The sequence below is a fragment of the Chroicocephalus ridibundus genome, chromosome 9, assembly GCF_963924245.1.
Source record: "Chroicocephalus ridibundus chromosome 9, bChrRid1.1, whole genome shotgun sequence".
In the NCBI taxonomy this organism is placed as follows: domain Eukaryota; kingdom Metazoa; phylum Chordata; class Aves; order Charadriiformes; family Laridae; genus Chroicocephalus; species Chroicocephalus ridibundus.
In genome coordinates this window covers 32,005,631-32,033,479 of record NC_086292.1, presented here as the reverse complement: position 1 = coordinate 32,033,479, position 27,849 = coordinate 32,005,631, and the positions used below count along the sequence as shown (strand labels likewise).

The 27,849-nt window shown below is 36.8% G+C and overlaps 1 protein-coding gene across 3 annotated transcripts; it reads right to left on the bottom strand.

Moving 5' to 3' along the window:
• On the bottom strand, positions 1–27,636 carry ICE2 (interactor of little elongation complex ELL subunit 2). 3 transcript variants are annotated; one of them, XM_063346885.1, is made up of 15 exons: positions 27,159–27,627; positions 26,080–26,184; positions 23,580–23,847; positions 22,577–22,696; positions 20,802–20,936; positions 20,317–20,433; positions 18,606–18,765; positions 16,683–16,867; positions 15,229–16,186; positions 12,984–13,162; positions 11,417–11,546; positions 5,750–5,834; positions 5,605–5,655; positions 4,848–5,106; positions 1–1,778 (listed from the first exon to the last, which is right to left on the bottom strand). In XM_063346885.1, the coding sequence occupies exons 1-15, from the start codon at positions 27,362–27,364 to the stop codon at positions 1,587–1,589; spliced, it is 3,150 nt and encodes a 1,049-aa protein (XP_063202955.1). In that variant the 5' UTR covers positions 27,365–27,627; the 3' UTR covers positions 1–1,586. The 3 variants fall into 3 exon arrangements, with proteins under 3 accessions (XP_063202955.1, XP_063202956.1, XP_063202957.1); XM_063346886.1 differs by lacking the exon at positions 26,080–26,184 and having other exon boundaries at positions 27,159–27,251; XM_063346887.1 differs by lacking the exons at positions 1–1,778; positions 5,750–5,834 and having other exon boundaries at positions 4,967–5,106; positions 27,159–27,636.
• Between the last annotated feature and the right edge of the window lie 213 nt (positions 27,637–27,849).

Below are 27,849 nucleotides of genomic sequence, written 5' to 3'. Positions count from 1 at the left end.
TTTAAAAAAGACTGTCTTCAGGATTTTATAACAGGTATACCCAGTAAACGATTTAAATATTTCATTTTTATTTTCATGACATTAATATGTGTCAAGCCCTAGTGAACAGAAGAATGCTTCGTCAGATGTGTGTACGTGGTAACTTCTTTAGTCCAAACAAAAGACTTGGAAGAACATCTTTAAGGCCTTTGTTTTGTGTGTTAGCAGTTTAAGCATGCATACAAACAGCTCTCCAGAACACCATCCAAACAAAACTTGGCCCAGACATTTAAAGAGTTGTTCGTATTGTTTAAAAGGCAAAAATGGGAAAGAATTTATTGGACTCATTCTTGTAGATTTCAATAATTTATGCACTCTTCTAAAAACAATACTCCTAATAAAGGCAAATATAGGCAGAAATCCAGAAAACACAAAACAAAAGCGATGATAGAGACTATAGTTTTTGAGCCTCAATTTCAAGAACTGTTTCTGTTGAAATTGTTTGATGAAACACCAAGTATGTACCATAAAATAGCTGTAATACAGAGAAATGCATTTATGTACTCACAATGCATTTCTATACTAACATTTAAAACAACTTTAATTTTTCCATATAACTCATATTCATTAGGATGCATGTCATCACACTGCTTGGTCTTCTGATAGACAGTAAGTATTCACTTTTCCTAACCTCACTCTGTCAGTTTGGCTCTAAATTTCAAGCAAACAATTGATGTACAGCATTAGTCTGGTTGGGGTTTTGGAATGATGACTACGGCCTTGATCCTATCACTTGTTCCTCCAGGCAAACCTTAATACCTCAGGTAAGCGCTACTGCATATCAGCGTGCAATCCGATATCAGACTTAGGCTGTAGCCATTCAGTAATGCAGTAAATAACTGCAATATTCATTTTTGAAGACATGCCAGAATCTAAATCTGGAAATTTGTTTTGGGGGAGCAAAATATATTTATTTTAACTGTTTAGCTGTACTTGTAAGTTTCCTAGTACAAATTTATGGCACATACTATTCAAATAGACACAGCTTTTGTTAATCAAACCTCATTTGTTGCACCATCCTAAAAAGAAAATGTATTTTTATAAATAATTAAAAAACTGGTAGACATTGTGCATTAAAAGAATTAAGTAATTAAATCCAAGTTGTTCCCACTATGCACATTGCACAAAGTAAAATATAATTTTAAATTATGTCAGAATAAAAATCTGTAGTGCTTCTGGAAGAATTAAGAAAGCTGAAAAGTTGTTTTCCTTTTTGTTATGGGACATTAGATATTGCTGTCAACCACCACATCATTCTTCAAACCGTAGTTTTTCTATAAAAATCGTGAGACCAACAGAAGATACTTTTGTCCCCTAACCTCAGCTGCAGATGCTTGCTCTTTTTTCCCTCTGACTGAATTTGAGATTTTCACTTGAAATACATCCATGAAGTTAAAAAAGGGTTAAAGCTTTATACAATGTTTCAGCCATGCCATTTCCCCTGCCAGCTTGTTCTAGTTTCTTTGAAGACGCAAGAAAGCCTCAGACTTTTTGCTTCCTCTTGTCCTTCTCCAGATCATACTTATCACAGCATGGTTTAGCTATCTCTACTTCAGTTGCGTTTTCTTGTACTTCATTTTCCACTTTTTCTTCATCATTCTTTGTTTGCAGTAATTCTTCTTCAGCTTCTTTGTAGCCACACCTTCATTTCTAAAACGCTTAGCTGGACTGCCTTTTGTTTCCATAGCTACTGGCTTTCCCTCATACGGTGTGTCAGATTGTCCTTTTGCCCCAGTCATCTAGATACGTATGGGGAGAGAATAAAAAAAAAAAACAACAAAAAACTAGAATTAATAATCTTAAATCTTTAGTAAGCACAAACACATACAACTACCTTCAGAGAACCGCCTTCTACTTCTCGTCATTCCAGCCAGACTCAGATGCCACATCTGGACTGGTTGACAGGCACAGCTGGTCTTCCTGTCAGCAGTGGGATCTGCCCAGTCCTGCCCCTTTCCTGCCTACATGCCTGGATTTCCTTCTGGCAGAAAAAAAACAAAGTGCATGAGATAATTCGGAACTGATGCACAACTCTACTTTGCCCTCATCTGAAGTCAGGATGTGGCTAAAACACATAACTGGGCCTGAAAAACATCTCACAGTCACACTAAGCTAGGCATGGTTAGCATGTGGCTTTTGCACAAATGATTAAATGGCCAGCAGGTCAAGGGAGGTCATCCTACCCCTCTACTCTGCCCGGGGGAGGCCACACCTGGAGTACTGTGTCTAGTGCTGGGCTCCCCAGTTCAAGAAGGACAGGGAACTGCTGGAGAGGGTGCAGCAGAGAGCTACCAAGATGATTAGGGGACTGGAACACCTCTCTTGTGAAGAAAGGCTGAGGGATTTGGGTCTCTTCAGTCTGGGAAAAGACGACTGAGGGGGGGATCTTATCAACACTTACAAATACTTAAAGGGTGGGTGTCAGGAGGATGGGGCCGGGCTCTTTTCAGTGGTGCCCGGGGACAGGACAAGAGGTAATGGGCACAAACTTGAGCATAGGAAGTTCCACCTAAACATGAGGAGGAACTCCTTTACCCTGAGGGTGGCAGAGCACTGGAACAGGCTGCCCAGAGAGGTGGTGGAGTCTCCTTCTCTGGAGACATTCAAAACCCGCCTGGACGCGTTCCTGTGCAACCTGTTGTAGGTGACCCTGCTCTGGCAGGGGGTTGGACTAGATGATCTCCAGAGGTCCCTTCCAACCCCTGCCATTCTGTGATATGCTGAAGAAAAATAATGCTTGAAAACTTTCTTACTTTTAAAGTGTCGTACTACCTGTTCAAAATATTAGAGCTGAGGGTGGGATCTCTGGGAAATTTCCAAAGCATGATATGCATCACATATTCATCAGCATAAACTACAAAGGCGGCTGGATTCCTAAACAATTACCACAGAATTTCTATCAAAAGTTTCTTTAGATGCAGACAATTAATTCTTCTTCTCAGAATAAATTCTATTCTGTTTTTAAAACAACAGCAACAACAAGCAGATGTTAGCAACTTTTAGACTATATTAATTTTTACTTGTCTTGAGTCTGGATGAGTAAAAGATGTCTGTAAGGAAGATCACATTCAAACATCTAAAACATTTTATTTCTTTAGATTTAACTGCACTCTGAAGAAACACAACATATAAATGCTGCATAAGGTTGATAATTTTCAGTAAAAAGGAGTAAGCCATCCACACACAATTTTAGTTATGTCTGAGACACAGAAATTGTGTTTTCCTAAACTAAGGTACTCCCATGCCTCTAAACAAAGTATATGCGCCTCTATACAAAATAACATATTACTCTTATTTCAGAAACAGTAAAGCATAGAAACATTATTACAAATGTTTCACTGCATAGGAAACAGTATACCAATGAGAATTTAAGTTTCTGTACATCATGGAAGCTACCAGAACTGCAATGAAAGTCTCCTCTAAGTTGAACGAGTTCAGAGCAACCAGAGACAGGTGATCAATGGCAATTTGTCCAACACCGCTAAGATACTTCAGAGGGTCAAAAGGGAAACCTTATTTTTGCTGTAAAGAATCATTGTTATTCCTACATGAGCTTCGTTTAAAATGACAAACAATCAAGAACAGATGCAAGATGCTCCACTCGAGCCACTGAAATCAGGAATCACTACATTAAGACATCAAAGACTTCAAAGAGTGGCATGAGAGGACCGAGGAAAGTACTTACATTTTCAGTAAAGAGTAATTTTGTTTGGTTTTCTGTTTTGCCACACGATTATCCCACACATAGCAAAGTAAAAGCTCTGACATGGTTTTTTTGTGTGTGGCTGATCTGCTTACAGCCTCTCTTGTCTGCATGAGATTTTGGGTTTCACCTACTACAGCTGAGTGCTCATTGCTGTCTTCACAGAGCAAGCACTAATCTGGATGCCCCTTCTCTACCTGGCTACTTATTTTCACTAAGATGGTTAAAATTTAACATCTTTGGCCTGCAACGCATGTCAGTTTCTGCTGAAATGGCCCAACAAGTTCAAGATTTTGAGATCTGGGAGAAAGACAGAGGGACAAATAGAGATCAAGGTGAGATTGAAAAAGCAGAAAAACAGGTTAAAAGGTCCTTCCTGAAACTGTTCGAAGAAAAAAAAGCACCACCACAGAGGCAAAATTAGAAAATCCTTATAAATGAAAATATTGTATCTGTTTCAGCTGTACTGCAAGCCTATAAATTACAAAGCTTTTAATTAAGCCAAATGCTACATTCTTTTTGCTGTCCAAAAGTATTATTAGCTCTCATTAAAGATGCAAAACTTCACTTTGAAAGAACTTTGCCATCAAACAGGGAAAAAAAAAAAAGTGTCTTTTAAAAAAAACAAACCCCAACACTTAATGTATCACAGAGAACTGTAATAAGAGCTCAGTGGAATAGACCCTGACAGTAGAATTCACCTTACCTGATTTTACCTGTCTACAGTTGTGCTAATCACCTTTACTCCTGTAGTCATTCGAGAGAAAATGACAACTCTACAGCACGAGTCCTGTAATCTCTTTAAGAGGCCCACCCTGATGTGGAGATGCATCTTACAAAATATTCCATTTCCACCTGTTAACAGCACAACGAACTTAAACATTGTTTTTCCATACTGAAATGTTTAAAGCTAGGGGAGATGAATCTCACCTGAAATTTTCTCTCAGGAAAAAGTAATTCCTATTCTTGGTAGTGGATCCAGTACTCTAAAAGGTCTCTCTGACCCCCGAAGATGACAGATAAATATACTAGCTATATATCCAAGGGACTGAAACAGATTATTTCAAAACTGCTAATCTGATTTTCCATCAAGCGTGATACTGACCTTCTGTTTCCACGTGGCTTCCTGGGGTGCAGGTGGAAAGGTGCACGGAACTCTTCCATGATTCATGTGGTAGGGCAAAGGGAGGCTGGGATCTAGTGGCACCCATGGGACTGAGAGAGTGGCAGGTACAGTAGGCAGATCACAATGAGCTTTATGTAAGTTATATGATGCTCTCGTCGTCTTGTCAAGAGAACTCTTGTAGATTGCAACTGATGAATCTCCTGCAGCATGAGTTAACAAGTAAGAGCCCTCCTGCAAACTAAAAAGATAAAGTTCAAAATGAAAAATATTATTTAAATGTTTTTGTTTTGTTTCATTTGATCAGGATAGCTACTAAATTCTTAACACAAAAGCAAAACGTCTTTCAATATTTACTTATCAATCCCCGTTTTATAAAAACACTATGGACAAAGAAGCATGAATTAAACTGAAGTCCAAACGTGAAATGTCAGCTCACATACATAATATTACAACTCACTCCTGCGACTGTTCAATCATCTCAGAAGCGTCCAGTCTCCTCTTTTAGAATAAGTAGTTCATAAAATCAAGTTCTTATTCCTTAGCAACATTTATACAAAACCTGTAATCCTAAACACATTTTTATACAGTACTGCATTATGCTATGCTAGACCTAAAAGAATCTGTAAAATATTTAATATATCTGAAAAATAAAAATCAAAGAGTAGACAAGCAGAAGAAATAGGATGAGCTGGAAAATGTTGCAAATAAATACAATGAAAAAGAACAGATCACTTACTCAGACACTTTCTTCAAAATGTGATGAAGTATATTTAATGAATTTGCAGGCCTGCAAAAAAGAAAAAAAAATTACAAAAGTAGTAACTTGCAAGGCTTGTTAGGGTTTCAAATTAATTACTAAAAAACCTACCAAAAATACTCACTTAATCAATCCAAGTTTTTCTCTTAAACTTTCTGGAGAAATCTTTTCTAGCATAATAAGCTTTGATGTAAAAGCATCAATACGTCCTGAAAAATATTAATTCAATTAATACACAAAAAATAAAAGAGAACAAATGCAAAAGGATGATTTCCAGACCTTATGCATTTTAAAAGGAATAAAAAATTTTGTTCTTTTACCATGTAGAACAGTGAAAAGTATTTACCAACATTGCACAATAATGGAAAGTAAAGTGTATACCTGCTTTAAGTACAGACATCCGTATTTGGGTTGTCTTTCTAACTCAGGGAGATGCCCATGATAACAGCAAATCTTACATCTTGGGTGATGTCTGGGATATACAACCTCATTTTGCCATGGCCTTAATCTCATCACTTACTTTGTATCTTCTCAAGTTCTTTTGATCCTTATCACTATGCTTCCTTACTGGACAGATCATGAAAGTTTATCTTTTACAACAAATCTACTTTTGAGTTTAATATACTTGTTTTTCTATTCTGATATGTTATAGAAACAATTGTGTTATTTGATTTTCTGGGGACTATGTACCTTCATCTCTTGATTTTTTTTTTTTACCCTCACCTGAAAAATTACAATTTACAATTCAGGCCTTATTCCTGGCAAATCATTAAAGACTATTTGTCTTTGACATAGCTAGGAGAAACAATTCAAAGCTCTCCTCATCACACTTTTAAAATAAAGGCTAACAAGTTTTCACTTGATAAGCAATAAAGATCATTATCGTAGCTTGTACACTGATGTGGTGACCGTGCCTTACCTTCAGGTTCTCTCTCATGCTGAGGTTTTCCTAGAAATCTGTTCTATTCCAGCTCCCACAAGGAGGATGAGGAGAAGGCAGCATAATAAAATACAACCTACTCCATGGAATTTACCGCCTTACTACAAATCTGCTCTTGTCGGAAGTGTAAAAGCTTCAATTGCACAGTTAAAACTGCTAAACCAAAGCACTTCGCATTCCAAGCTAAACATTACTAGTAATTTGTTATGTGATGTGTAAGAAGACCACAAAAGTACTCTTATTTTAACAAATTTAAGAAAAATGCACTAGGACAACTCATTTCTTTTAAACACTGTACATTTGTTACCTTTCTTGATATCAGTATTTTGTGCAAGACTAAGAAGCTAGGTTTAATATTCTGCATTGCTGACTAGAGGAAAAGAAACTTGAAGTCATTATAAAAAAAATAAAATAATCTATTTGTGTTCTCCATTCCTTATCAGCCTTTCCTCAAAGCAGAAACTTCTCCATTTCTAAACTCAATGACAGCATAGTGGGGCCAAAAAAAAATAATCTATGAACTACTCATACCTAATTTATATTACTGCATCTTACATTTGAGAAGTGACTGATTGAAAACACTTGACACTCAGTAAGCTACCCATACAGTAAGTACTTCTTTCCAACCCATTTTTCAAATAATCTTTAAATAAAGGCAAATATTACCCTATTCAAGTGAAGGTAAACTAGTCTTTTTGCAGTAAGTTTTGCTTAGGCACTTAATGCAAATAAGTGAATAATGGTCAGGGTAAAATGTTCCCATTAATCAACAAAGCTTATCATAACTTTATTTACTGCTTAGATCAAGAACAAGTATCTTATTTGGGAAACACGTCCCTTTGCAGATGCAGGATTTCCTATCTGAGCAGCAAGGGCACTTAAATCAACAACTGAGCATGGTGCTCTACTAGCAAGAGGAGGAAGAGCACTCTCAAGTTTGTTTGATGATAATATCTCTGGTTTTGTGCAAACAATCACAACCTTCTTTGAGACCATACAAAATTAAAAATTCAACTTAATATCACACCCTGCAATTTCTGCAGGAGGCCATGGTTACACTTCTGCTTTCTGTCTCATCTCCTGAGCTGGCAGCACTGCTGAGTCACTGCGCTGAGCTATGAGATTCCTCCCTCAGCCACACAGAGCCATACAACACTGAAGAACAACATCAGACAATTATGGGGCACGGATCAAGGTCCAAAGAACTTTCCATCCATACTTATTGGCAATACAGAAGATTGTTGAGACAGTGAAGTAAGTTTTTTTGAGATCCAAGAACTCCTAAGCAATTTAACAATGAGGTCTGCTACATGCTCAAATCTTCAATTTTAGAGGATTCACTTGAGATCTATATAGTCTCAGAACTGTCTGAAGAAGAATGCAAGTTGTAAGTACTGTGTTAGTAATGATAAGAACAGTTTTCAAACAGTTGTTCCATACTTCCACACTCATACTGTGGGGTAAATTTAAAAAGAGCAGTAAGTCTATGGCTCTACTATGGTTCATTTTAAAATAACAGGCGTGATATTTCACTTAAAATAATTCAAATTATAGCACGATCTGAGAAGCCAAGTCTGTCTTTCTGCTTAACACTAAACACGATAGCAGCAGTCTTACTTTCAGGTATCAGATTAATGAACAAGAATGAGATACCCACCCCATTTTAAGTTGTCCGTCATACAGGGATATTATCACCCTTAGAGAGTTGCTCCTGGAGTTTCATGATAAAGTTTTCTGTTGCAAAGTGCCGTCTAACTAAATCAGGACATTTGCAACATTGCATTTTTCCCAGTTCCCCAGAAAGACAAACTGAAATGCAGAATTTCATGGTGACCTTGCAGTATTTCTCAACGGGAGCAGAAAGAATCCGTAAGTAGAATATGGTAACAGTCTCCTATTAAAAGCTGTGGTAGATGCTCTTTCAAAAAATGGATCATTTACTTCCATGTATGTCTTTTTACCTACCTCTATTAGAAACTACTTGGCAGTACCAAAAATCTGCAGTCCCCAATTTGCCTACATGAATAAATTCCATATTCTATCAGTATTAGAAGTTGGTGACATGCTGGGAGTCCAACTCCATATTTGCAGCAGACTTTTTTTTTTTTTTTTTTTTTTTTTTAAAAAACAGTGTTGGGAGGGGGCCTGCCCCACATGCTGGGAGCACTGATTTACTGTGCAGGACAGTGACAACCCACAGTAATCCTGTGCTTCCTCAGAGCACACAGAAGAATCCCTGTGGACGCCAGGGTTTGCTGCTGGAGGAAGCGCATCCAAGAGCTGACAAACAAATATCACTGGAATAACCAGTGTTTCTCAGTCCCAACGACTTCTTCTCCCAAGCACACAGAGAGAGCATGTCAAAGGCCAGGCCACGGAAACCTGCAGTCTAGGGCTCCGCATCCGCTTCACGGCTATAGCGGGTATCTACAAAGGAGACACTGAGGAACCTCCGTATCAGAAGAGGATGGCTGTTTATGCCAGAACTCCTGCAGCATGCAGCCTGCCTTCTCCTGCACTCCCGAGAGCCTCTATAAAAGGGGCGTTGGCTGGATGAGCTGTCTGCAAACTTCTGCACAAGTCATATGTTAAGTATCCTGTAACTGATGGGAGATTAGATAGATGTGTGCTCTTTCAGTTTGTGTACTTTGTAAGCAGATTATCCCTCTCTCTACAGTTCCTCACACTGCTTGTCACTCTCTAAGTGTTAATAAAAATACTGATACAATTGTCTACAGGAAGCTAAATTTCAGTGCAATTCAGTATACTGTTCTGCTTGTTAAAAAAAAAAAAGAGCAGAAATGCTTCAGTACTGTACGTTAAGATATAATTAGAAATGGAGAACTGTGTGCATAATTATCTCTTTGTGAGGACTTTTTTAGAAAAGGGAAAAACCACAGCAAATGCTGCTTTTAAAATTTAAAATTAGAAACGTAAGTTCCATTAAATATAGACAGGAGACAAAGATAGATGCAATCAGCAAAACTATCACCTCAAATACATTAGATTTCACATAAACCTCATAATTCTATGATAGGGTGCAAAATTTCTATGTAAAGATTAGGGAAGAGAGAACTCAGCATTTCTAAAATAGTATTCTGATGTGAGCCAGCAAGAGCAAAAGTGTGATTCAGAGCACAAGTGGAAAGGTTAGGCAACCACAGGCCACAACTGCTGCCATAACAACCATAAAAAACAGAGATTTTTTTCAACAACAGGAAAGCGAGGCAGTCCACACTGCAGAACATTCATTCACTGTACAAACAGGATTGCCCTCACTCCATAGGAAGTGTCAAACATATTCTAAAATGCATTTTGACTAACCACTTCATTGCAGATTTTCCCTTTTAAAACCTTACTAATTACAAGGTAATTGGTATCAGAGAGCTCTCCATATCCTAAAGCGGTTGTTAAAATAACCTGGCCACCTTCTTCATATGCATCATTTTCACTTCTCTACAGAACATATGTATCCTAATAGACATAAAAAGTTTCCTGACATTTCAAATGTCCCTGTACAAACATGAATATGGCATCTTCTACAGGACATTTGTTAACTTTCCTTATAATACTGCATTCCTAATGTGCTTGGTTTATGTGATTTTGGATAGACTGCCTTTACAAGTAAGATCTGTCCGCTAACATGTCCATGCTTTTTAAGCCCTGCTTTACTGGCTTTTTATTTTCTGTGCTCTGAATTACAGCTGTCATCTCTTCTACACAGGATTTGTAGTTTCCTGCTTCGTTCCCACTGAATGTATGTTACTTCCCACTCACAGATTCTATTACATTATCTCCTGTTTCCATCTGCTGCATGATACAGGACAAGGAGTATAAAGACCATCCCTTTGACAGGGATGTGTCAAGTCATAACACATATTAGGAAATTAAATTTCATGGATCAACTAGACATGGACAACGGAAAACGTGTTTGTTTAAGTAAGATCATCCAGTGTTCAGAACTCCCAAGGAATATCACAGCTATGGGAAGAATTTTTCAATAAAGTTATGCTACGTATTTTTCTTCTTCCTATGAGGAATTTGATTTCTGCAAAGCCAGAAAATTATTTCCAGTACCTTAGGTATGAGACACACCTTATGAGAGGTAAATTGTTTTCAAAGCGTGTAATTTCTTATTTCTGAATGACAGAACTTGGTTTAACCCTATCTTGCTTGTTTTTCCTCATTCTCTTGTATCTTAACTGTCTACATGTTATCAGTTAAGAAATATGAACATTATTGCCTGTTTTCAAAGAAAGATAACTAACATTTGACCTTTTCCCATACTGCAAGCTCAAAGGCCAAGGAATCAGTATCCTCTGAGACACATATCTGATCTTCTGTTTGTTTTCTATTTTGGTATGTAATAACAAATTTATTTAAAATGATTTCACAAAATACTAAGATACATTCATAGCTCACATTTCATCAAGAAATATTTTTACCACTCCTGCGGATAATTCGTGTTGTATATGACTCATTAAAAACAAACAAACAAACAAAAAACTCCCCCCAAAACCCAAAGATACTTTAAGTCATGAAGATTACTAATTTCAGAGAACTAAATTCACACTGACAGATATATTTGTCTTTGAAAGACAAATAAATGCACTTGCAAACAAAGATTACTGGATACTATTTATCTAAAACCAAAGCTGAAATATCCTCATTTACCACCCCACAGAAATTTTAGACAAAGCACTTATTTAACAGAAGTGAAAGCCAGAATTAGAAAGTTAAAACAAATAAGGACAAACAGAATATACTTTTAATAAATATTTTTCTCTTCTGTTATTCTATGAATATTCAGACATATGTGTTTCTCAAGCAGAAATCAACACATGAACTTACCAATATAAAATAAGCATTCCGAATGCAACATACTCTCTGTCCACAACCGACATACTTCACTTTCTGTAAGAGCTTCGACACCATAGTAGGGTTGGTATTCCAGTTTTGGCAACAGGAATATTGGAGTAACCTATACAAGTGAAGATACAAGAAAAATCAGCACTCACTGTCCAAAAAATGTCAACATTTGAACTACATTCTGTAATTGATAATCATCATAATCTTTCACTACAGTTGAAGCAACAAAGACATTTCACACATTTTGTGTGATGACTCACATTCTGTGATGTCCACAGTACAACCTTCGGAGTACAGAGACTCTATATAGAGGAAGGTGAAATGGACTAACAAAAAAAAAAAAAGCCTAGACAAGCATTTACAAATAATAAAATTTTGCCACTAAGTAATTTTTCCATAGGACTAAATTATTCTGAAGTTCACACTTCTGTGCTCTACTGCCCTCTGCAGGAATTTAAGGAAAAAAAAAGACATTTCTGATGTGCTCATTATTAGTGGAATCCTGCCATTTATTCCCCCGATAGAATCTTACTTGAAATTAGAACCTAATGCTTGGATCTCATTTGAAATCAGAGGCTAACCTTTGCATGTTAACACTAACAGAGGAAATATAAGCCTCTTCTCACTGACAAATCACACATTAAATTTCAGCAGGAATTTTAAAAAATACAACAGTGTTCAGTTTTTGATTAACAAACTAAGCAGCTATTCACAGGCATTTATACGCAGTGGATCAATAGCAAAGAAATGGTATTTCTTCAAAATACGATTTTGAGCAAGTAATCAGACTTATGAAGCTCCTCTATTTCCATTTCAGCAAAGCATAAACACCTCACAAAATGCCTGCCTACCATAATTCTGGTATTCTGGGGAGGGAGATACCACATCAAATTTGTTGAATGATTCAGAGAACTCCTGACAAAATAATAAATTACTTGGGATTCCAGAATACGCTTTCCTTCTCCTGATATTACAAGGAATATTTGGATTACAGTTGTATTTAAAGCATTTTATTCCTTGAGACAAATGACTTGCTAAGATGTACACCAGAGTCTTTTCAAGCAGAGTGAAAAGGACCTCTCTTTATCTTTAAATGCGTCCTCTGTTCATTCTATCTATTTCTCTGCTTAACTAGGCATAATAGCAAGGCTGAATCCTGCTTGAAAGTATTTATGATCCCAAACATTCTCAAAGCCTTGGGCCAAAAACCTTATTACTGCATTAACTTTTAAGAATAGTTCAAACTGACATTAGTTTACATAATTACTCATGCTTATTACTGTAATGCAGTTGTAGGAAGAAATGCAGAATCAAACTTGCTTATCTTCTAATCAAGTAGGTTTAAAGAAATAACAAATTATTTTTCCCTCTCTTCCTACAGCAAACATTTACTTAAAGAAGACACACACTATAGAGTTACAATTAAATGTACTAATTGTCTGAGTGAAAACACAGATGCTATGAAGGACTGGGAATCCCAGAGATGCCAGTTGAGCACAACTGTTTAAAAAACAACACAAAACAAAAAAGCTAACAGCAAAATCTGTACCTTTTGGGCTTTTTTCTTTTTATGGTATCGTGGCAATGACTTCACTTTTTGCACATTGCAACGCACAAGTAACAACAGATCATTCAAACTGAAAAGCTTATACACAAGGTTGCCATCCTGAGGTGCTTTATACTCTGAAGGGTCTTCTTCAAGCAGCTGAAGTTCATTTGGCAGCTTTCCTTTAGAAAACAAATAAAACAGAAAATGACAAGCTTGCACATTCTTTACCATGACGCTAATTAGCTTTTTTCTCTTATAGTAGGGTTTTTTTGGTGTGGGTTGTTGTTTTGTTTGTGTTTGTTTTTTTTTTTAATAGGATATGTTTTGTTTCCTAAGATTTTGCGGTGAAAATTGTCTCATTAGGCACAATACGTCACTTACGTATTAAAAAAAAAATAAATTTGGAAAAAGTACGCTATAACTTTTTAAAAAGTATATTTTTAAATATTCCCACATATTTTATCCTAATCATTAGATTTCTTATACAAACAAACAGAGCTATGAGACTCCATTCTTGTACAAATGGAATTCAAAGGCTGGTTTTTAAGCCACAGTCACTCAGCACAAAGGAGACAAAAATTTTATTTACGATGACTGCCTCCTGAGAGTTGCCATCCATTTATCAGTTACTGAAATAACTCAAGCCTCAGGTTTGCATGACAGCATAAGCCTCTGTTCCAAATTGAGTTTGCTTCAACTTCAATTTCAATGCTAGCATATTCAAAAGAAACACTTCTTAGATCTCCAACTGTAGCTTTGAGGTAAGTTAACAAACATCTCTCTAAAATAAGCAAGAATAAACTCCAACTTGTTTAAGATTATTTATTTAAAATTATCCAGGTCTGGTTTTCGTCCTGCAGATACGTGGAAATGTGTGTCAAAACTATGACTGCATGAGATATTATCATCAGAGTGACCGGAAACAATTTTCTGTTAGTAAAATATTTAATTAAGTTCTGGCTTCTGCAAAAAAAAAAAAGACATGCATAGAGGTTTATCAGTTTGCTACAGAACTTCCGATTTGCATAATTATGCTTTCTTCTCTTTCCCAGTCACACTTCATCACCTTAGCAATATTGGTTTCACTACTTCTATTAAAAAAAGAAAAGAAAATATTCTATTATCAAACACCTGAATTCCATAGTCCGGCTTTTAAGAGAAGGAGAAACAGAAAGAATACCATGCTGCTCAACCCTTCAAACTGAGGGAGGAGACGTGGTCTTTTAGTGACTACTAAAATTCAGTTAAATTGATAAAAGCATAGGAAGTGTTAACGCAATTTCAACTAAAACAGAATTAGTTGTGTTAACTGTTTGCATTACAGATTAAGTAAATTAATTAAGATTAATTCCTATGTGATCAAATGCACAGCAAGTCAGAAAATACCAGCAAAACAGGTTTTCACAAGAAAAAGCATTGATTAATTGGAATTAAATATTTGAGAAAAAGAGTATCTGTCCTGATGCAACCTGCCTGGTTTCCTGTCCATTTACCTAACACAACAAAGTGCTTCTAACTTCAGCTGCACAAAGCTCAGAAACAACTCAGGCATGTAAGGAAAACCTCAAAGTTCATGGTCCCTAGGATCTTCAGGACTTCTCGTTCTTGGCTGAAGTCTGGGTGTAGCATAGGTTCTATTTCCATCTAAATGCCTGAAAACTTGGAGAGGTGGCTTGTAGCGAATCCTCATTGATCTTCTGGAACTGATTGCTGGCAGCTAAGAAACAGCAACTGAACTAGGAGTCTCAGAACTCAGACACTCAAATTCCAAGTTTTCTTTCAAGTTTTAATTGCATAATTTGATTAAATTTTTCTTTTGCATAAAATGTAAAATTATTCCATTCTTGATCGACAAGAAACTATTTTTGCAGACCAGACTACTCAAATATTCTAATTTCTGATGAAGAGTAACTCATTTCACTACCAAATGATTTCTTTTCCTTGCTTAAAAACCTTGTGTACAACAAAGTTTTGTTTCTCTAGAAGTAAAACAGTATTTCACATCCACCTCTGTAGACAAACAGCTCCCAAAATGCTCTCTTTTGTGTGCAAGGCAGTAATTCTCACACAGAAAAGGTATTGTTAAAAAAAAAAAAAAAAGAAAAAATTACATCACATCTCTAAGTAAATGTAACAGAGGAACTATTAGGATGTTCTTCAGATGAGGAAGTTAAAATGTTTTTCTGTTAAAATTTTACTGAAAATTTAAAATTTTACTCTTTACACATTGAGCACAATTACTTACTCTTTGGAACTCCCTGAAAAAGCCAAGTCCAGGTATTTCTAGACGAGCTGTTGGGGTTTGAGGCAGTGGCTGGCACGGTTTCTGTGCTGGAGGTCACCAATGCTTTTGGAGATTGAGGCACATGAGCTGGTGGAGCATTAGAATTATCACAGCTCACCACTGGCTGCTCACGAGCTTTTTGGGAAGGTGACTTGAGAAGTGCAGTTTGCATTTTCAAAATCTGTCCGACAGGATCAAATTCTTTGGATAACTTTCTTGTAGGCTTTCTGGAGGCACTTTTTTCCTGATCCATGTTATCTGATCCACCAGTCATGCTTGCTAACGGAATCTGGGTGGGTGAAGGTGATTTGGCAGTCTCTGCTGAGGTACGAGAAACAGTGTTTGGTACAGTTGTTTGGCAACAATCCGTGTTTTTACATTCTGTATCAATGACCAAACGCTCCTCATCTGTGTCACTACTGCATAAAGAAGTGTAAGTCTCATTTTTTTGTGCAGCATCGGACTCTTTCTTGTAACTAACAGCATTAGATAGAGTATTTAATTGTGTTTCATTGCCTAATACTTCTTTGTTCATGACATGCTGCGCTTTGTTCAGTACTACATCCTCTGAATTAAAGCTTTTATGAGACGTGTTTTCTTCAGGGCTGAAGCACAGAACACCATCTAATGACGGAAGCTGCATGCTAGCACATGCTGAAACTCCTTGCTCAGAAATGGTGTTTTTCCCTTCTTCATCTCCACTGTTTATGGTGGGTGTATTTTTTTTCCCCATTTTTAGGCCATGTGATAAAACTTTAGCAGTGTTATTAACTGTAGGAAAAGTACTTTCCATTTTAGAAGTTCTTGAGAGCTTGACAGTTGCTCCAAAAGTTTCCAGTTCTGTAACATCATCATCAAAGTCCATCCCTGTGTCATCTGGAAGAGGAATCTTCCTGTACTGGTAGGTATCGGAAGACATCTTAACACAGGGAGAAAAATAATAGTAATATTAAAAAAAAATAATAAAACAAACCAAGAAATAGAATGTGTTAATCACAAACAAGACACTGTCATACTGAAAACATGAAAAATGTTCTACTATCCATATTTTGACTGTTGGGAGAGAGGGGCAGTAATTGCAAAAAAAATTCCCACGTTTAACAGAGAGTATCTTAAGTCCTAGGAGTTGAAAGGCCTTTCAAGAGAGAAATAAAGCTCACAGAACTTTTCCCACCTAAATAAACTGATCAAAATACATTTTAATGAAGTAAACATTACAGCTGAGATGCTGATGTAAGTGAAGTATTTAAAGGAACAAGACAGACATTTTAAAACATAGGTTCTGTAACTCAGCAGTAAAAAAGCTACCAAGAGCAAACCTAAGTTCTCCTTCATTATCACAGAACAAGTAACTTAGGAATTATAACACAGGTTTTTGGCTTTGTTTGTTTTTAAGAAGAGGTGAGGCTACATACATCCCACTGAAACAGACTGTCCTCAGCTGGTTTGTCCATTGATACATCAGAAATTGAAACGTAAGACGTTTTAGTTGCTAGAAAGTCCATTGGAATTTCATGGAAGATTTGGTTCCTCTCTCTTACTGTCATTTCCTTTCTCATCAGAGGTGAATCAACATAAACCACTTTAGTTGGTTTGCTACCTGTTCAAGAACAGAAAGAGACTGAGTACACATTAAATGAAAGGAAAAACGATTGTTTTATATGTATATATATAAATTATATATATTTATATTTTTATATATATAAAAAATTTAAATAATAAATGAACTTCAAAAAGCCAAAAGCAATGGCTGCAGTTTATATTTCTTCTAATCAATAACTACGTCCTGTCTCTGCTGCCCTACTCTTTTGTTTATACTTTAACACATTTACATGTGAATCATCCACAGATTCATCCAAAAATAACAGTGATACCCTGCCCACTATTATACAGAAAGCAGAGGCCCATGGTGAATACAGTCTCCTGTTTTAGAAAAAAAAATACAATTAATGCAAGAGGTGCATTACAGTGCAGGTGGAAAAGGAAGGAGAGGAGAAGCCCTTCAAGAAACACTATTTATGGCTAACGTATTCTGAAAGCCCTTTATGTGCTAACTTTGGATCTAAAAATTCAGTTTAAAAACTGTAAACCTGATATAAAAGGAGTCACACCTTTACAGATAAAGTAATTTAATTTCATGCAGGAAAGTGCAAAATTTGGAAGATTTGCAGATATTTGACAGCTTATTTACTACTATCCAGAAGTCTGCTATACAAATTTGTGTGAAATGCACACAATGTGGACATTCCAAGACAACAACCATTATAAATACTCATCATGAAAAAATCCTTTGTGTATTACAAAAAAAAAAGGGGGGGGGGGAGAGGCAACAAGAGAGGAAATCCATATTCAGATTACTGATGGAGTACTTGACAACTAAAGTATAGCACTCAGATGAGTTAATCAGTTTATTCAAAACATTTTTTGTTGCAATTGGGAAAAGTGATCTCCATAGACATTCATCATTTATTCATTATTCTATGGTGTAAACAGGTCCTTTTAATTCCAGAAAATGTTTGCTCTTTAGTTTTTTCCTAAAACTTCAGAATTTCTCTTCTTTAGCTTATTGAAATCAGTTCACTTGATAATTTTAACAGCTTCATGCAGTTGTTTCCCAGGAGCAGAGCTTACAGTTTTGAAAAGCAAAAGGACAGTTAACAGATTATTTTTTTTTCCAAGCGGAAAATAGCTCTATGTCCAAATTCAATGTTAATGGTGATACCTCTAGAGGTTGTTGCTATTCTCAGTAACAAGGTGGAACAAGGTGTAGAAAACCACAAAATGACCTTGCTATCAGCTTTCCTCCTTGAAAACAGAGGACAAACTATAGCAATGGATTTTTTTAAAGTTCATTTTTTACGATAACTTTGATTAAACCAAACATTTTTCTTTACAACACAAAGGTCTCTGACTCCTTACCAGATGACAGCTGAAAATTATTAACTTCAGATTTTTGCCCTTTAAGATGTGTGAACTAAATAAGTCAAATTTTATTACTTTGATTGATTCCTTAAATTAAAAAAATGAAAGTACTTAAGAGATACTATTTTCTTATAGCTGCATTCTAGAATGCTGCTTCTTCAGAAAAGGTAAAAATCTGAGCTTATAGTTACAATTATAATTCTCATTAACCTTAGCTTCTTTCTTTTTTAAATAAAACCAAAATTAAACGATTCCATTATTGTGTGAACTAAACCAGACTACCTTCTTCCTTCCCACAGCTGGTTTTACTGGATTTTCTAATTTCCTGTTCTTCCGTCTGCTTCAAAAGGATTATGAGAATATATAAATATTTTCATGGACAAAACCGTAATTTTTATAACAAAAACATACTATACCTGCAACAGGGATCATTTTAATGCAAACTGGAATTTCCCATTGTTCCTTGTAGTTTAGTCCATGATTATTCAGTAAAGTAAATAATGATTCATTACTTAAAACAACTTGCGGACAGTATTTCAAGGCAAGTTTTTCTGCATTTGAATCTGAACTAATATCCTAAACAGAAAAAAAGTTATATTTTTAAAGTTGTTTTTATTTTTTTTTTTTTTTTTAAGAATTACACACACAAATTTATATTGATAAGAAAAACCCAAACCCAAACATGCATTAACCTTCCCCCCCAACTCCAAAAGCCCAAATACCAACACAGTGCCAAGCTTCAATATCAAATGAATAAGCAAAAAATGCCCCCGAAAATTTTTGTCTGAATCTTATGCATCCACCTTGCAGCATGAGAAAATATATCTTCTTAACTTGTATCTTTCAGTTCGTTCCTATTAATTTGAATTTCTAGACTGAATAGGAATTTGATGATCATGAAATATGGGCATTGCAGAAGAAAAAAAAAATAGATTCACTCACACATGTATTACAGATCTTCCTTATGAGTAATAGCACAATACAGACATCTAATGTTAAAGTATGGTTAAAGATGCACAGTTGTTTGAATAGAGATTACATATAAAGAATGTTAAAACAAATATAAAAACATGAAGAATACAAATTCAGAATTGAAATAATAAAATTATTAAATATTATGACTACAGGTTTCCATGAAGAGAGGAGGCTGGCAACGCTCATGAGGTGGGAGGAGAACATCAAGGACTAAGAAGATAACAGAAGCCCAGGAGCACTGAGAACCATGAGAGAGATATAAGAAAAATCTAGCTGTGTTCTTTTTTCTGCCGCCTGAGACATCATCAGAAATCTTCTCTGTTTATAGCTGTAACATCTCTTGAGGCATATATCATTCTCATGTGTCACCTCTGCTACTTTCTTAAGGAAAAGTGTCTTTGCAATCACAGTGCCTCTGTTGAAAGTTTGGGTTTTGATACACGAACAAACTCCTTATGTTAGCGGATAACAAATTATCTGGAATAAACAGTGAAAAAAACAAGTTCTACAGAAGGAAAAACTCATTGATTTTCTCTGTGGAAGAACACAAACAGGAAGATTGGATATTTAACGGTAAGGTGGATCGGAATCTAAAAATTGTTCAACTCGGATATGAAGTTTATGCTGTTTAACAGAAGAAATTCCCAGGGTAAGCTAACCTAATTGGCTTTTCAGAAAACCAGACAGTCTAAAGTATTTCTTCTTACCCTCAGGACTTCTTTCTGAAATCACAAGCCTTTGCACCTACATGCATTCATATGTATGTATACACACTCACACACACAGAGGCTGGCTTAGAAATTGGAAAGCAAAGTTCAAAAGGAATAACACTGTAATAAACAATTCTATCTAGATTTCACGGACAGTGTGTTCCAATTTAAAGACCTCTCATGTTTCATGAGAACGGAGGAAGCCCCTTCAAGAGGCACTAGGTTCAGAAGGCAATAACCCAACTTTTGAAGAGGGCAGTGTGATTGCTATAAATAAAATACTAAACAAATAATGATACAGTATATGTTCCTATGCTATAAGATGTGTAAGATTAGGGAAAAAAAAAAAGAAGAAAAAAATGTAATGCTGCCACATAAAAAGGACCAAATTGCTCTTCTATACAAAACACGACTTAAAAATGACAGTAAAAAGGTTACTTACTTCGTGCATAATAGAAGCCTTTTTTTCTGGACTTATAATAGATGTAATAGTTTTATAATCTGTGGGCAGTTGAACAGGCATGGCAGGGAAATTTGTTTTACCACGTCTTGCTGTACCCTTGAAGAAATCAAGCAGTTTCAAAAAACAGCTTTAACTGAAATCGTGTTGATCCAACATTGCACTTCTTACATGAAAAATATTAAGAATTTATGCAGGTGTATTATAAAGTTAGTGTTATATTTAAAAAATATACTATTAATGTAATCTTTTTATTGCAAACATAAGTGCAGGGTGTTAACGGCCTCACTACCAAAATAATTTTGTTAATGTTTTCATTAACAATTTTAATTGTAAATTATAACCCCTAACCCAAGCACTGAATAATATTTGTAAAAAAAACCCAGAATCCTTGCCTAACACAATCCAGATGTAATTCTACTTGTTTGAAAATAATACCAAAACAATATGTATATGTAAGATATTACCATTACAAGAAGATTTTTTTCCAGCCTAAAGGTCAACTGTGTATGAAACTTCCCTCCCATGATACTCATGATCTCCTGGAGCGTGTAAAACTCAGGATACTTCTGCACATGTCCAATACAAGCACGTAATAATTCCTAACATAAAAAGAAAAAAATAGTTTATGCTTTTGTATTTTTCGTAAGAATTTCATTTTAAGAAGTTTTTTCTACAATTGCAAGTTGCATTTGCATATACTTTCTGTAGAGAATACAGATATATTTAGCAGATTACTGCTAACAGGCTTGTTCAACTTTTCCAGTTAGAGACAGTATTAAAAAATTTGAAGGTATCAGTATAACTCTTTAATAATCTTACAATCACTAGCATCAGAACTGAACATACCCTAAATTCTCCTCAACCCCTCATATGCAAGGCTAACAATGTAAGCACACAGGCTCAGATCAATCATAAAAAAAAAAAGGTTTAGTACAGTTTTAACTGTAATTATTTTCTTTGCAGTTTATTTATGTTGGCTTTTAGAGGAACTAGTATTTTTTGTGTTACTACATAGTTTACACTAAGCCTAGGTAAAAGCTGCAAAGGTAAAGACACAGGAAGATTCTGTATGTGTTGAAACTTGCTTTCATGTCAACTCTAGATCCCAAGACAATTTTTTCTGATATCTGAATTATGCACTTAAGACATTTAGGTTTTATTTAGTAACTAGAATTAGTTATTTTTTCACTTATTGTTGAAAACTAAATATGTGCCTCCGTTTCATTTTTAACTCACGATATCAACTTAACTATAAACAGGACTTCAAGTTTGGAGACACATTTAGTGACCAGATGACAAGATCACTTAGAAAAATAGACATGTTTAAGATATAAAATTACAAAGACAATCCCAATTTTTAGAAAAAAAGCAAGATTTTGTCCTTACATGTGCCCAAACCATGCGTTAGTGGGAGAATAAATTTATCTTGTGCATGAAAAAGCACGTAATAAAAAGCATGACGGTCAAACAGAAACAATCCTTATGAATTTAACTAAACACTCTACTCTCTAGTAAACACTGTTTTACAGAACAAATTAGAAAGTGCCACATCACTTATTTTTCTAGAAAAGACTAAATTTTTTTTTTAAAATATACGTAAGTAGGCCATTTCAATTAAGGCAAGTCACTATGAGGAAAACAAGCAAGAGCAAATCAACCCATTGATGGAAAAGTTTAACAAACCTGTATTCTGGAGTTCTTTTCCTGAAATGTGATATTAAACCAAGAATGATATTTAAAATTGCATTCGTGTTTGATTTTAGAATCATCAAGGTGAGTATTTAACACAGTGTGAACTTGCAGATTATTATGATTAAAGCCTGAGTAACTCCTGATTAAAGTGACTTTGTAACATGCTACTGTGGAGGAAAGCTTAACATTCTGTCCAGTAGTGTATATTTAGGAGCAGCTTGTTAACGTAAATGCACATTTAAAAATGCAATTTCTCCCTTCCCAAATAAAAAGATGTAATTTATTCAATTGATGACTAAATTTTTGTACAGTATTGTATTCAGTGACCTCATTTATATTGTATCTTATTGGCTACAATAACCTGTGGGGCCAAGCGATAAACTGCACAGCATAAGGGAAATGGCAACTTCGCATGTCTCACCCCAACATGGAATCAACAGAAGTTCAGGGAACACCAGACCCCATGCGCAGTGCCTATGTATCTTAACCACAATTCCAATACCATTATGGAAGAAGAGAAGGAATTAAACACAGTATTGGTAATTACCTCAGTATAACGTAGTCCATCTTCAGAGATGGCATCATAATCCTTGGCACAGCTTTTTGCAGCGTTTTGGGCAAATTTCATAAATTCTGCCATTTCATTGTTTACTACTTCTTTCATTTGCTGGAGGGAGGGAAAAATCTATTTTTTAAGACAGAATGCAATCCTGTAGGCTAGGTACGTAATGAGCAAAATTTCCAGAGAGGTAGTACAGTATGAGGGAGGGCACAGATTCCACTTGCTGCTCAATTTGGCAAGTCTTTGCATATGTTTAAGAGTTTCACTTAAATAAAAAAAATTTTTTGCAAGGCCCGTTTCCTTAGAACAAATCCCAAAACAGCAAAACACCACTCCCCCAACAAACAGCAAGCTTCTTTTGGCCGTACACTGGTAGTTTATAAACAGAAAGGTTATTATTTCACTATTTAAACAACATTGCTGAGACTAAGCAGCAACCTCTGCCTTTCTACTCCCATAAGCACTGATGTGGCAAGCACAGGAGGTCAACATACAGGTCCCTTCACATGCTAATGAAAGAAGTTCCCAATTACAGAGTGCTGTCAAAGAACACATCAAAATGTACCCATCTCCTACACAGACTGCTACACGCCATTATGAAATGCTAAAATCACAAAAGGTCAACTCTTAACTTCTTCTCATAAAAAAGTGTGGGGTTTTTTGGGGGTGGGTGGGTGTTTAATCAGCTATCAAAGATCTACACTTATCATCAGTCGTTTAGACTACCACTAAAAAACAAAATAGAACAAAAAATCCACAGGAAACCCACCCACTTTCAATGAAATAAATAAATATACTTTCAATTTATATTAAAAATGTTATCCAGAACACTTTAAACCTTTATTACCATTCATAATACTAAGCTACAAGGAAATTACAACAAATTGAATTTAAAACCATTTTTGCTACATTTTCCTTAACGCTTTTTAACAAAAAAAATTGTATGACTCCCTCTGTGATGTTCCTGCGTACCCATATGCACACTTACCAGATAGGTGTATAATTCTCTTTGACTTGCTGCATTAACTTGAAAATGTTTTATTTTTTTTGAGTACTTAGTCATCAGATATAAGTACGTTTTCTGCTCCTTCTCAGTCAAACAAGAGGTAAATGGATAGGGGATCCTAGGTTCTGGAAAAGGATGATCATCAGTTGTGCTTTTAGCCTCCACCTCAACTAGATCTGCAGCCTGGATGTTAGAAGTCTGTCTATTTTCTGAAGACTTTCCCAATGCCTCCACATTTTTCTTTGCCTCTCTGAAAGAAAAGTAATAAATGAAAGAACTTACACTTTCCACATAAATATTAATATTTGTCAGAATTAATAAAGGCAGTCATGCAAGCCTAAACTTCAAATCCAGCAAAATGCACTATGAGATACCATACTATTCCAATTCCTAGTCTATGTCATAGGAATTTTTTTACTCTGAAACTTTACCTGGACGACCAGACTAACCCTGAGTATCATCAGCAGGTTTGCCATGGGTTTAAAGATGAAAAAAAAAAAAAAAAAGTGTGTTTTTTTTTAAACACAACAGTGTATATATTAATCCGTATACTCAATATTGAGGTGACAAGCTAAACATGAAACTCTGATTCTTTGTTCTGGAAACACCCGCTATTAATGAAAAGTTAGCGTCTCAACATTTCTTCATTCACTGATGGCTGGCGTTCAGAAACAGTTTGCACTCAGAAAGGTCTAACTTATGAGTTAAAGTGACGACAGTGAAGGAGAACGACTTAACTAGAAAAAGCCTTTCTTTCGCTCTAAAAGTAGTAAATTAAAACTACTTAATGGTAACAATAGACATTCTGGATTTCAATGAAGAAAGTCCTAAAAACAGAGTACACAATTCAAAAGTTTCATTTTCTACTCTAAAAAATTCTGAAATCAGTTGCCAAAAATTATATTGAGCTAAGGCAAGGGTGTAGCTGCGCTCACAACAAAGAAGTAACATTATAAAGCTGGTTCTTAAAATAACCCCAGTATATGAAGGCCATCTTAGCCCTGCTCTATTTAAAATTAACTGTTCTTAAGAGAGAAAATATTTAAGGGTAACAAAATGAACATTAACTGCTGATCTTGGAAAAAACATATTTTTAAGATATGATTTCAGCCGTAGAAAACATCTCAAGTGTTATTCAAACCCAGCAGTATCACGTCCACAGTTCTTAATAATACTTCACAGCTGTCTCTCTGAATATGAGAATGTGTCCATCCTCGTGGCACAAACTGGCAAATTTAATTAAGCTGCAGCAGCGACAAGATGCTGACTCAGATATGCCAATGTAGGAACATCAAGAAATTCTAGCAGCTTAAATTGGCTATATTCAGCACTGAATGAAATGGCAGCACATCAAGATCATTTCACTATGCAGTGCTGTCACAGTCTTCATCAGGGTGCAAACCAAAATAATCTGACAGAGCTTTTCTGTCCATATTTACAGCATTATACTTTATTTGAGCTGACGGTTTAAATTTTTCCCCTTCATTTTATCAGCAACCTGCCTTCACAGCTTCTATGGTGAGAGAACATACACTTTTGTAAACATCTATCAGGAACCCCAATATAAAAATTCACAAATTTCCTCCAGCTTTTACTTTTGCAGTTGCCCCAACAGGTTCCATTTCTCTTCCTCTCTGAATTTTTCCGGTTCCAACCTCTCTTCTGCCTATAAACCCACTTCTACCATACACAACTGAACACAATCCCACTCTTGAATGCAGTCATGTCTACTACAGAAACCCTTTTTCTACATCATCTACAGGCAGAATCCTACAGTAATATCCAGTGTACCCAGGAGCAAGCTGTGAGGGCTGTGCTCATCTCTGCCAGTTCAAGGAAAGTTGCTCCAACACAGACGAAGCAGAAAAGACCTGTACCACCTATGTTCACATAATTTCATTTCCCATTCTTCAGCTAACTCTCTATACAGTTCCTTCATTACTCAAGCAATTAATCGCATCTCCACTGCACCTAAGACACCGTTGTATCTATGTAAACACCATTGGCTACTTCTGAAAGATACAAGTAAAAAGGATTTCAATGTACTCTATTGTCAGCCTTCTACAAACTGAGAGGACATGGACAGACAGCAAGACATTAATTTCTAAAAAGAATTAGGTCTGGTTCATGGGTAACAGGATCCTTACCATGACCAGTTAAAAGTGTGGGTCAAACTTCACCCCTCATAAGCAAAAGCAAAAAACAAGAAGCACCACTCCCCAAAAATAACCCAAAACTCCATCCCAAACCCCCCAAAATACCACCCCCCCCAAGAAGACACGAAAGGCCAGAGGTCTCAACCTACACTCTTCCGGCTTTCTGAGGTTTCACAACAGGTAAAGCACAGACCAACTGCTGGATTAAGGAGTCAGTAACAAATCCTTGCATACCAGATAACATGCAGCTTTCCCCCAAAACCACAAGGGTATGTATCCATAGGATAGTAACAACTAGCACAAAACTGTAACATAATAGAATATACCTGTTTGATAAATGCCATAGTTCAGAGAGGCTCGGAGCCAATGAATATTTTTCATAAATTTCGTGTGAGAAAAATACTTCACTGCCATTTTTTGGTGAAACATCCCTGATAAAAAAAAAAAAAACAAAACAAACCACAAACAAAACAAGAACATTGGAATACACAAAAATATAAAGCCCACATCTGCCTCTGAAAAACGAAACACATAGTTATTTATTTTAAAAAAAGAGGCTATCTACACAGTGTTTCTACATTCCCTCTTTATGAAAGTTACACATATACTAATTCTCTACTGGTTTTCCATAGTAAAATACATGTGTTCTTCACAGTCCAAAAAGAACAATTTTATTACTACAGGGTACAAATTCTAGATATAGCAAGAGAAATTCTGATGGAGCTACATGCCTTCAGATGCTCATTACTCAAAACCAAACACTGGGTTGAACTTGCTGGAACTTTGAGAAAAATACAACCACCTTATTTTTAATTTTTCAGAAAAGAGATATTTTGTTTTCTACAGACGCCTTACCTTCTAAACTCTTTTTTTTTTTTAATATAGCCCTCTCAGTGTACAGGCCCTATACAACGTCAATCTTTCCAAACTATTTTGAAAGGCATGAGGAAAGATTTCCTTCTGCCTTCATCACAAATAAACAAATTCAAAGCCAAGTCCCCCCTCCAGGCTTAAAAAGCCGAATGACATCTTTGTAGGGCTTTCCGTATCAAAACCAAGAACAACACCACTGCCCCAAACCGATATCGTGGATGCGTATTACTTAATTGCTCCTCATTTCTGAGCATACATAAACATACAGGCTCGCTCTTCCTCAGTGAAAGCGCAGACTCCTCCCTTCTCCCGCTGAGAGAACGACGAAACATGTCGGCACCCCGCCCTCCCTCAGCCAGGGGGCGGGAACCAGGCGGACGCGGTAGCCCAGGCCCGCCCCCCTCCTCAGGCGCATGCGGGCCCTCGCCGTTCTCCTCTCGGCGGAGGAGCGCGGAACGGCGTGACGCCTTCCCGCCCGCCGCTCTTCAAACGCGCCTGGCTAGGCCTGGGGGAGAGGGGGGAACGTACTCACCAGGTCAGCAGCGGCCCCTTGGCCGCCATCTTGACGGACCCCTCGGGGAACTGTGTTTGCCGGTTCTTCGCCTCTACGCCGCTCGAGCCTGCCTCACGGCATTGGCCAATCAGCGTATCAGAGCGCCCGGCGCGCGGGGTCAGGTGTTCGAGCCAGCCAATGGCAGCGTAGGCTGGAGCCGAGGCTGGAGGGGCTGCGGTGGCCATCTTGTGGCAGGCGGCACAGCTGCGCGGTGGGGTCGCGGGGGCTGTCCCGCTGCCGGGGCTCCTGTCAGTGCCGGCCCCGTCCCGCCTCGCCGGGAGACGAAACGTGCTTAAGGTCTCTTCACGCTGTGGGCTCTGCTCCGACTCCACGTTCTTCACCAAGGTGTGGCCCTGACCAGATGTTGGGTGCCTCGAGCGGCGGTTCCCGCCCTGGGGGTGCAGAGGTGGCTGGGCCGGGCTCTGCCGGGCGGCTCCTCCCTGAGGGGAGGTTGGGACCGTGTGTGAGAGGGCTGAGGAGCCCCGTGGAGGTTACTGCATTTATCATCTTCCTTCCTCACCGGGGCTTCGTTTCCCTGGCACACTTTCCACTTGCTAACATGTGGGTGTAGTCACAAGACCTTTTTTCTGATGATCAGGCTTCTCAGTGCGATAAAATGTGGAATTCAGATTTTGTTCTCAGTACCTGTAGGTCTAAGCGATGCAAACTC